Consider the following 12,064-nt stretch of genomic DNA (forward strand, 5'->3'; position numbering starts at 1 on the left):
AAATACCTTGGTTTCATACATAACCCAGGTCCAAATCGTATTCTCCAGGATCCTACTCTTTGAGCTGTCTGAAAGATGTGCTGTGGCTGTTGGCTGTATTTCCCCCTAGGACTGCCTAATCCAAAAGGCCTGCTATAATTGCTAAATATAACGTAGCCATTGCAAGCCTCTTGAGTAAACTCCTCTAACAAAGACCATAGCAACGGTTAACCTATCTTTTATAATACATCACAGTTTTATCCTACCTCAGTTATTACCGAGTCTGGCTGATCAGAAACACCTGTGGAACTTTTTAAAAACAGATTACTGGGCCTTATACTCTTCCAAGAACACCCTCACTCACCCATCAGCTTCCCAGAAAGCTAATTTGAGTAGATCCATGGTGAAACTAAAAGAATTTTTTTAGCTACCTAGATCCTTGCTATTCGAAGTGTGGTCAAAGCATCAGAAGCATCAGCATCACCTGGGAGCTTGCTGGAAATGCAGAATCTCGGGCCCATCAGACTTACTGAATCATATTGCAGCTTAACAAGATCCCCAGGTGATTAGCACAAACATTAAAGACTGAAAAGCACTGCCCTAGATGATTCTGAGGTATGGCCAGCTTTCAAAAGCACTGCTCTCCTTAACCCTCTAATTCTCAAAATGTATAAGGAAGAATATGAATAAATTTCCAATGTACTTTCATCATTGCAGAGGGGCTACCCTGAAAGTCGGGAGTAACAGATTTTTAAGAGGCCCACAACTACGACTTCACTCACCCTTGCATTACATAGGGGAACTGATGACTCTGTGCTGGGTCGGTTTGTGCTTGTGGAAGGGTACGTTGCCTCAATCCTTCTGAGGAAGAACTGGCAGCTAAAGACAAGGTTTCTTGACTGGATGATGGCGTTGTTGATCCTGACTGATCTGAACTCTACAAACAAAAATGTAATTATTTCTTCAAGGAGATTTAATTCATTGCAATCATGAGATTAGAGACACATTGTTAAAAATGTATTTATGAAATCCCTCTGCAAAAAGTGAATTTTAGAAATATACTGATTTGAATCTTGTGCCCAGCATAATAGGCTGATATTTTCATTCTGATGAGAGTAAGAGTTCAGAAAATCAACAAATACATTTTACAAAATTAACAAGATATCAATCAGGATTTTAAAATTCTCACGTTCTGATGATGTCATTAACTCACAGATTCAATAACTTTAAATAATATAACCACTTGAAGACCACCTCAACAATTTTAACATCCTTCCAACTTCATTAAAATTATATTTTACCTGCACTGCCTTCCTATTGACTGGATGTCTTTTTGTATGTCTATCTTCCTAAGTCATGCCAGGTAAAAGGTGCCTGCCAAGAACACTGGTCTTTCACAAACTCACAAAGCTTTCTTTAAGAGGTTATTCCACATAAAGTAGACACCAAGTAGGTATCTACCTAATCAGACTAGGGAGTTTGATTCTTAGGGACATAAACTGGAAAAGGCTTCCTTTTTGTCAGGATTTCTCATTAAATGGACCAGCACAATATGGTATTCATTTTTTAAAAAAATTAACAGAAAAAAGGCATAGCCACTTGGCAGCACAGCCTAATTTTGTTAGAACTAATTTTTTCTGACCTTATTAGATAACTCTTTCATGACTAGATTTTTAAGACCTTCTCAAATCCCACTGAAATTTCTCAGCCATAAAAAATGAAGGGTAATTCAACTTAATTTTCCCTTGATACTTTTCAGATTTTGGTAACACAGCTTGAAAAAACTTAATATACATACTAATGACATGAAATCATGGCTGAGGAACCACGAGACAAGTCAGGAGGGGTCTTTCTTAACAAAAACTGAAGCAACACAACTGTGTCCAAAGAGTATATCCTGAATGCCAATGTTTTGTCCCTTCTTAGGAGAGGTAGGAAACATAGAAAGACCCTTGGATTACTGATAAACCAAACTTCAATTTAATGAAAGCTAAATTCCCATAGCTAGTGCTGGAAAATACTTACCACGGAGGCCATACTAATTAAATATAGCAACCAAAGGGTCTAGTTTCTTAAAGAAGCAGTTAACTAATAATTACTGAAAGATCCTTCAACTAGTTATCACCTCTGCCATCCATCCCCTCCTTCAAGTTTTGGCTAGATTCTTGACAAGAAGTATACTTAGCAGTAAGTAAGTTCTTTGCCCAAGAGTTTTAAAGCAACCTTCCACTCATCCAATCCTTTTCTCTCACCTCCAAAGGTGTCATATAAAACTTTAATGGGAAACTGAAAATAATTTAGCATAAAGAATTTGTCTTTAAAACTTGTATATCTAAATTGAAAAGTTCAACATTTTAAAAATTCCCAAGTTTAGGCAGACGGAAAAATAAGAAGGGAAAAATGAAGTCTGAAAGAACTGACTAGGTGAAATAATTTTTCTTCCTGAAGTTGAAATGTATGCCCAAGTCCAGTCATTTTAAAAAATAAAATTCTTGACCAAGCAATCTACTTTAAGAAGATTTAGCATACTCAAAATTTAAATAATTTAATCCACCTTGAATAAAATACAGTATATCAAGTATCTTTAATATTTCTGAAACTTTACTGGTCCTAGATTTTAAATTATGTAATCATATCTTCACTTTGTTTTCTGAGTATTTTAGTATTTAACCCCTGAAGATTGGATCTTCAATAACAAATAACTCAAGTTTCCAGGGATAACACTATGCACTGGATCTCTTAAAACCAAGTTTAAATGCCTAACTCAAGCTGTTCAAAACACAATCTCACAACCCACAAGCTCCAATTGTTCTGTTTTTCACTTAAAAGGATAATCAGAAAATTTCAACATTTACTCCTCCACAAACAACTCACAGAATTGCTGTTGGATGCCAATGCTTCATGACTTTCTCTAGTGGTGCTGGATTTTGGAGAACTGGGAGGAGTCCGAGAAGTACATACTAGATGAACCATATGATACTCATCTTGCTAAAATTAAAGAAGATTACATTGAAAGGGTAGTACTGGAAAATATATAGTTCAAAAGTCAGTACCTAAGCTGAAATATTTAACTCAAATTTTAAGTTCCTTTCTGGCATAGACATTTTATTAGTAAATTGTTGCCATTTGAAGGTACCGTAATATACCCTTTTAGTATCTGGGGCCCTTCTGAATTCAATATACTCTCCACGCTTAGAAAACTGTCTAAATACTCAGTCCCTACTATATGAAAAAATGATTACTTTGTATATCAAGGAGTCTTGAAGCAATCAGTGCTGTGAAGTTGCATCAATGCAATCTATTATTTCAACATAGAGACATCTAGCACCTTAATATCAAAACTATGTAACAGTCACATTGAAGCTTAGGCCTACAAACTTTGAGTAGTGAAAATATTTCCATTACTTGAGACTTCGCAGCCATAATAAAGAAACTCAACTGCACCTACTCTCATTTGCCTTAATTTTAGCAAGGCGATGTATAGTTTTAATTTTTTTAATTCAAAAACTAGTTTTACCTATAACAATCATACACAGATTTAAAGTGTATATTTGAACTACATTCTGTACATATTCCATGTGTTTCCATAAACTTACAACTATGCTTAAAGGAAAATATTCTAATAAGGATTAGGATTGGCATTTAAGCTCAGTGATTTCATGAGTATATTTATAGTCAGGCATAAAGCTAGTATATAAGATGGAGAAAGGAGAGAAAATAAAGGAGAGCAGAGAAGAATAAAGGATGGCTCAGCAACTTAAAAAAAGAAAGAAAAGAAAAGAAAACAAGAGAAGGATAAAGAAAAGGGGGAAGGAAGAAAGAAAGATTCCCAGTTGTGAGAAAGAGAAACAAAGCTACCAGAAACTGAGAATTTATCAACTGCCTCCCATAAACCTAGAATTGTGCTTAATTCTGAGGTGAATCCAAAAAAAGGGTAAGAGTCAGCCCCTCGCCCAAAGAGGCTCATGATATCATTAAAAGATCAGAATACAACATTAGAGCACAATTAGGGAATATATAAAACAGTCTTTGCACAAAACTGAGAAGCACAAATTACAATTGCTTAAGGAGTTAATAGGGTTAGAACGCTAGGGAAAAGGCATTCCCAGAGACAGCATGACATAAGCTGTGCCTAGCAAGGTAGGTAGAAAGCACACCTGATTTAATGTCCTCTTAGCTTCAGAATACTAAAAAGCATTCAAGTATAAGATGTTTATCCTTAGAAACCTAGTTTCAAAGGTCATATTAATCACAATTAACTAATAGTTTTCATTCACCTTTGGAGACTGTTTCTGCAAAACATTTTATAACTAACAGGTAAAGCTAATGGCAGCATCTACCTGAAAAAAAGTAAAGGGGTAACTGACTTTAACAAAAACGCTTTAAAGATCTATTCAAAATATAAAAATATTGTTCAAAATGTTTTATATAAGGGGCACAACAGTCCTTTAAAGCATTTTTATTTTAACTCTTCTGGTCAGAAATCATTTATAGAAGGAAAAACCTTTTAAAAAGTATTCATATGCATACTCTAGCCATCCTTGGATTAAAATAATAAATTCTGTATTTCAAAGAGCATATAGCAGAAACGTTTTTAAGCATAAACACAAGGGGAAAGATGAACAGGTGGAGCACAGAGGATTTCTAGGCTAGTGAAACTATTCTTCAGTGGATGACATGGTGGATACATGTCATTATTTATTTGTGAAAACCCATAAACTGTACCACACCAAGGGTGAACCCTAATGTAAACTATGGACCTTTGATAAAGCTGCATCAACGTAGTACACTGTGTACAATGTCAGTTGCAACAAATATACCACTCTGATGTGGTACCACTCTGATGTGGAATTTTGTTGGTGGGGTAGCCTAGGCACATGTAGAGACATGGGGTATATGAAGAATCTCTGTACCTTCTGCTCTGTTGTGCTGTGAACATAAAACTGCTCCAAAAACTCAAGTCTATCAGGGCACCTGGCTGGGTCAGTAGGTAGAGCATGTGACTTTTGATCTCGGGGTCATGAATTCAAGTCCCGCATCGGGCGGTGCGTAAGGGCTTACATTAAAAAAAAAAAAAAAAGTCGTCTATCAAAGAGAGAGGGAAAAAATCTGCTGTAATGCCACTATTTTTGAGGGGGGGTCAGGGAAGAGAGGCTGTTAAACCACTTTGGCAACCTGAAACTACCTGATTAAAATGAAAATGACAGCAAGAAGTCACACTGGCAAAGCTAAAATTTCAACTATCTAAACAAAAGAAATATACCAGTATAAGATTTTTTGAAGTTTCCCACAGGTGACCATAAACATACAGGAGAGGACACAGATCTTCTAAATGAGATTAGGGATATCCAAAAGAACATTAAGAGTTAAGTCAAAGAGTTAAGGAGAAGCATAAAAGCTATGTATTTGATTCTGCTACATTCACAAACAAAAAGCAGCATCTCAAATGCAGAAAAGTTCTACAAGTTTAATTCCACAAATGAACATGAGCTAAGAGCTGCCATTACAATAACTAGCATTCAAGCTGATTGTCAAAAACTACATTGAAATATATTTTAGCTCGTAGCACCAACATTCAAAGTTTGCCAACTGATCAAGTAATTGGACTTCCTTTTCAGTTCCTGTCCTGAAATTAAACTCCTACCTCAAGCAACTTGTATTAAAACATCACGCAGTTCAGTCAAAAGGGGATTTAAGAGAGAAGAGATTATCAATGAAAAGCCCTCACCACTACTTGAACACTCCACTCCTGCACTACCGCTAAGTCAATACTGCTTTCTTATATAAGGTGACAACTGAACAGAAACATAGACTCCTAGTTCATATTTAGCTACCAGATGGATATACAAAACTATTACCTAAACTAACTAGAGTCTATCATTATGTTCTTTACTTTCTAATTCATGTTTACCTGTTACGCTACCCAAAAGGGTTGATCTTAAGGATCTAAAAACTGAACTAGTTGGATATCGATAAAACTTCAGAACATATCTCTTCTCACACTCTAAATGTATCTGTTAACAAACAGTGGTTAGAAAAGCTTACTTTTCTGAGAATGTCTTTCAGCTGCAGATGATCGGGAAGCAGTCTGCCCGAATACACCAATCTCTGATCCTTCGTCAACTAAGAAATGGGACAAAGAAAAGAATTCAACTTTTTCTAATTATACAAATTGGAAGTTGGGAATAATATGCCTAAAAATGAGTAAAGTAAAACTCCCTTTAGGCACAGATAAGCAGAAAATTGACATAATTTAAGACCTTTTTTTCCAAATTCTACTTAAGACATTAAGAACTCAGCAAATGGTAGTCTATCTACTGTAGATATAATAAAATACAGATAATTACCATTTTTTTAAAAAACAGGAAAAAAAGGTAAACTGGAAGTTTGCCTTTTCAGCCATAATGCAATGCATGTGTGACTATCATTAAAAACCTTTAAGACTATAAATGAGAAGATGGCTGGCCTTCTAATAGTAATAGTCAACAATGGGATAAAATTTCAAGGTCACCACAGTTATTTCAAATTGTTTTCTCAGTATTTATAATCTAAAAGAATATACAAGATTTATTTTCTTCTTTACTAACATCATACAGAACGATTTACTGGTTTTAATTCAAGAGCCGTTTGAATTTAGTTACAGTTTTATGTAACTATTCTAGTTTTTATTATTCCTACCATTCTCACAAATACCTCTACACGTTTTTCAAAAACACAAGACTAAAGAAAAATCAACTCAAGTGCATAGAGATTCAGCTGCCATCTTTATATGAAACTGAGAATAGGAAATACATTCTGGTTACTTCTGCCCTATTTTGTACGTATGATAAATCTGCTAAGTGCTCACACTGCTAGAATTAAAGTATTTAAAATCAAAGTATTTATGTATGGTCCCCATAAGACTTCCTAAATAAGCAGATGTTCCACGAATTCTATTAAAACAATTAAATATTAGCTATATCAACAACTGTTAAATATGCCAAATCTAAGCAATAACTGTAACAATTTTCAAACAGAATATATGTATTCAGCATGGCTACTAAAAAGGGTCTTACATTAAAAATAACCATAATAGAAACTGTCATACTGAGTAAGATCTGTGGTTCAGGGTTTCTTAGGTACCCAAGATGAAGGGAAAGGTACAGCTGTCTTTCCAAGATACTTAGCTGTTAGGCATAATCTAGCTTTCCCTGGAAGTATTTTTGAGTGTGCCATTCCTAAAATGCACAAGTTCAAATTCCTGTATATAAACAACCAAATTAACACAAGAGGCGTATTTTTTTTAAAATACATATCACAAATCTTGAAATTTCAATCAATACACATAAATATTGAGTGGGGAATGAATAGTGAATTATATAACATAAGTTAAAAGCTAAGTAGATAATAATTGATTTAACCCTTGGACAAAATTAAAAGTTTCCATAATATACTTACTAATTTAGCTGGAAACTAAAAAAGTTTCTTTGATAAATACTACAGTCATCATAAACTATTATTTTTCCATCAGTCCAAACATTTAATAGATACTTCTATGTCATAACATTCTGCATAAAGGACATCAGTCTTATGAATTTTTTTTTTACTTTACTATGAAAATTCTCAAACATACACAAGGTGGAGAGAACAAAACGAACCCCAAGGTACCATCTTCAAGAACTCCCAAATACTCAACTCCAAAAATTATCAGTATTTTGCTATTCTTGTTTCATCTATCCCCCATTGCCTTTTTGAGGGGAAAGAGAATTTTAAAACAAATATCACACATCATTTCTTCTCACCTGTAAAAACAGTATGTATCTGGAACAGGTTTTTGGGTTGGTTTGTTGTTTTTGTTTTTGTTTCAAATAACTGCAATGTTACCACAGTCAACAAAATAAATTTCAATTGGGTCAACTTTGAATAAACTTTTATCTTTCCACAACAAGGGAACATCAATTTTCAAAAAGGCAGAATACAATAGAATAACAAAATTACATGGCACACCCCCCACAAAGTACATGAAGCAAAAACAAGTATGGATGAGGATGTGGAGAAATTGGAACCCTCACACACTGCTGGTAGGAAGACAAAATGGAACAGCCTCTATGAAAAAGTTTGGCAGTTCCTCAGAGAGTTAAACAAAGAGTTACCCGACAGGGGGCACCTATGTGGCTCGGTCAGTTAAGCGGCTGACTCTCGGTTTCGGCTCAGATCACAATCTCAGGGTCGTGAGATCAAGCCCCGCAGGGGCCTCCACGCTCAGCTGAGTCCGCTTGAGATTCTCTCCCTCTCCCTCTGCCTTTCCCCCTGCTCATGCTCTCTCTCTAAAATAAATAAATCTTGGGGCACCTGGGTGGCTCAGTCATCAAGCGTCTGCCTTTGGCTCAGGTCATGATCCCAGGGTCCTGGGATCGAGCCCTGCATCGGGCTCCCTGCTTGGCGGGAAGCCTGCTTCTCCCTCTCCTACTCTCCCTGCTTGTGTTCCCCCTCTCGCTGTGTCTCTCTCTGTCAAATAAATAAAATCTTTAAAAATAAATAAATAAAATAAAATAAATCTTAAAAAAAAAAAGTTACCCAATGACTCAGGATATGCCCAATTCCACTCCTAGATACCAAAGAAAACTGAAAACATATGTGCACATAATAACTTGTATAAGAATGTCCATAACAACATTAGTCATAATAGCTAAAAAGTAGAAACAACCCCAATGTCCATCAACTGATGAATGAATAAACAAAACATGATAAATACATATAATAAATACTACTCGCCCATAAAAAGTAATGAAGAACTGATACATGCTATAATGTGGGTGAACCTTGTAAACATTGTGCTAAATGAAAGGAGCCAGACAAAAAAGACCACATATACTATGATTTCATTTATATGAAATTTCCAGAATAGGCAAATCTATAGACAGAAAGTAGATCAGTAGTTACCAAGAATGGAGAATGACTACTAGTGCGTATAAGTTTTCTTTTTTGAGGTAACAAAAATGTTCTGAAATTAGACAGTTATAATAACTACACAACTTTGGGAATTAACTAAGAACCACTGAGTTGTACATGTTAAAGAGCAAGTTTTACAGTGTGTGAATTATATCTCAGTAAAATTGTTTCTTGAAATTAAATATTCAAATGCCTTCAAATAATCAGAAATTTTAAAAGGAGAAAGGAATTCTTTAATTTTACTGTGACTGAAAAACAGAGAAAAAGGAATTTTCATGTGCCTAACTTAGGTGAGAAGATCTGAAAATTCTTCTATGTCACTAAATTGCCTCTTCACTTTAAATATCAATAAATTAATTTAAATATCTGGAAAACCAGTAGTTAGATATGATAACAAACAGCACAGTAATCAACTGACTGAACTTTCAACTAGCCATTTTGTATCATAAACTAGAGTATTAGGAAAAACACAGATTTTGAGATCTCAATTCAAATTCAATTTCACTAATAAAAGTGACACAATTTTATTTATCCAGACCTGCTAATAACAGCATCATTTATCTTGACTGAAAAATCCATTTCTGTATTAAATTAAGTAATGCTACCTGCTATAACAAACTCCATAATCTCAGTAGTTTAACATAATAAAAGTTCGTTTCTCTCTCAATTAAAAAAAATAAAAAATCACGTGGTACCCTTTCAATATAAAAATCCAGAAGACTCAGGATTGGTAAATCTAAAACAAAGTACTAATTAAATTGTCAATTAAAAGCCTACTGTTAAGATACTGCCTACACAGATACATATCTACTTGACCATCTATGTTAACACCACCATTCTTCCTGTTGCTCACACCCTACATGGAATAGCCAGCAAATCCTATCAGATAATGCTACTTTCACTGCCTCCACTGCTTACCACTAGACAGAGCCTAGTGATACACAGTACCTGGTATTATATGGTAGAGTAGAGGCAGCTAAATTACCAAGTTAGAAACATCCCAATGGTACTCCAAGGATGGTACTCCGAGAGACAAAACTAGGCCACTCCAAATAAATACCTGCTTAACTAGCTGGCCCCAAAAATTCTGCCACTCACTTAACAGACATTGCTAAAAACCAAGGTGAGGAAAGCTCATCGGCTAGTATAACATGCAAAAATAAATCATAAAGTGGGGAGATTTTTTTCTTCCTAAAAGGTTTACATATACTATCTAAAGTATCTGACTTTTTACTATTTAATCAGATATCAAAAACAGACAAAATACTATGCATCCCTAGTGCATTTAAAATATTCACAAGAGTCTGATAGATGAGTTTACAAAGCCAACAACAGTTTCATATTTCTAGAAAGTCACCTCGCTGGTATCAAAAGATTAAATTTTGTATATGAGGAACTAAATACAATCTCTCATTATGGATGGCTTAAAAAAATCATGTTCTTAGTATATCTGACATCAACACAATCAAATAGCTTAGTAAAAAATCTTCAACTTACATGTTAGTTCAAAGAACTAGAACCCAAGTCCTTTGAAAGTGGTAATTACTAGTATTTCAGTACTTATATATAGCTCAGTCACAAGTGCCAAATAGCTTTAAAGAGGTGGTTCCCAGAAGGTGCCAACATATCGTTTCTGTAGGAAATGAATTCTATGAATTTGTACTGCAACATATCTTCCTCCCACTCCCACTAAATTCACCCAATTTCAAACCCCAAAGAATTCAGAAGCACTGTAAATGGAAGCATGGTTTACCCAAACTGCCTCTACCCCTTATCTCCTTGCAACAACAGTAAACAAAAGCAGCAAACAGGAGCTTAAAAAATAATTTTCTCTAGAGCTCCAAAGCGACATCCCCAGCTTAGCTGTTTCCACTCACAGGCCATTTGCAATCAGGTATACATACAACAGAGAATGCCAAAATACGTGACTGCTATGGTTCATAAAAACAAGCAAGAATGTAAAACGATAAAGCAAAGCAATGTGCTTTGAGGTCTTAAGATACTAGGTTCCCATATCTTCCCTAAAATATATCAAAATAAACAGAAATAGCACACACTAACATGACATGCATTAGAACACTATTAAAGCTATGTTATCCATTCATCTACAGCCTTTAAATGACAAACCACCTAAACACATACACCTCTTTTTATAGTTCACTTCTTTTCAGTTTGCAAGCATATAGCTAAGATGGCCAGGTCCCTAAATGCCTTTCTTCATCTTATTACATATAACCATCATATACAATGTGAATTAATGGTTTAAGCACCGAGGCTTGAAAGTCCGACCAACCTGGGTTCAAATTCCAATTCTACTACTTAAGGAGTTTTATCACCAAGCCTCAGTTTCCTATCTATAAAATAGAGCTAATAAATAAAACTTACATCATAAGGTGTCTATGAGGAATAAATGTGATAAAACATATAAAGTACTTAGTAGAATGCCTAATATACATGGCAACCACTTAGAGTAAATGGAAGTTTAAAATTTGAGCACCAACTATGACAGTTAAATAACAGCATCTGAGACCATGAAATCACGATTTGTAATGCAGAGGTGAGAAACTTAAACTAAAAGTTCTAGATAAATCCTATTTTAAAAACTGATACATGATTAAACAAAACATAGTACTGTTATTTTCCAAAAGAATACATTAGGAAAAGCTACAAAGGAGTTAAATCAAATTTAGGGACGCCTGGGTGGCTCAGCTGGTTAAGCGTTTGCCTTCAGCTCAGGTCATGATCCCAGGGTCCTGGGGTCCTGGGATCGAGTACCGCATCAGGCTCCTTGCTCAGCAGGGATCCTGCTTTTCCCTAGCTCACCCTGCTTGTGTATTCCCTCTCTCCCTCTCCCGCTCTCTGAGAAATAAATAAAATCTTTTTTAAAAAATAAAAAAATTAAAATTAAAAATAAAACAAATTTAGTCAGCACTCATTCAAAACTTAACTTTTCATCAATCTTCACATTCAATTTAATAATATCCTTTGTTCGAAGAGTTTTAAAAATATGAACTATATTGCTACGTGACATGAAACCCTCTTAAACATATGCACTAAAATTGTAAAGACAAGTCTTATAAAACAAAAATTATTTATATATATGGATTATAAGCCCCTTGAAGTCAACAGTTCTGAGATAGTTAAGTAAGTTTTA

At 34.9% G+C, this 12,064-nt stretch overlaps 1 protein-coding gene across 1 annotated transcript in view; it reads right to left on the reverse strand.

The window, feature by feature from the left end:
- Window positions 1–12,064, reverse strand: part of HERPUD2 (HERPUD family member 2) — a 30,096-nt gene that overhangs the window by 12,995 nt on the left and 5,037 nt on the right. The window contains exons 3-5 of the mRNA XM_036101071.2: window positions 6,025–6,102; window positions 2,854–2,967; window positions 762–916 (exon numbers count right to left, since the gene is read on the reverse strand). Of these exons, the coding sequence (XP_035956964.2) occupies window positions 762–916; window positions 2,854–2,967; window positions 6,025–6,102 (347 nt within the window). The remainder of the gene's footprint in view (window positions 1–761; window positions 917–2,853; window positions 2,968–6,024; window positions 6,103–12,064) is intronic.

This window comes from Halichoerus grypus, chromosome 12, assembly GCF_964656455.1.
Source record: "Halichoerus grypus chromosome 12, mHalGry1.hap1.1, whole genome shotgun sequence".
Taxonomy (NCBI): Eukaryota; Metazoa; Chordata; class Mammalia; order Carnivora; family Phocidae; genus Halichoerus; species Halichoerus grypus.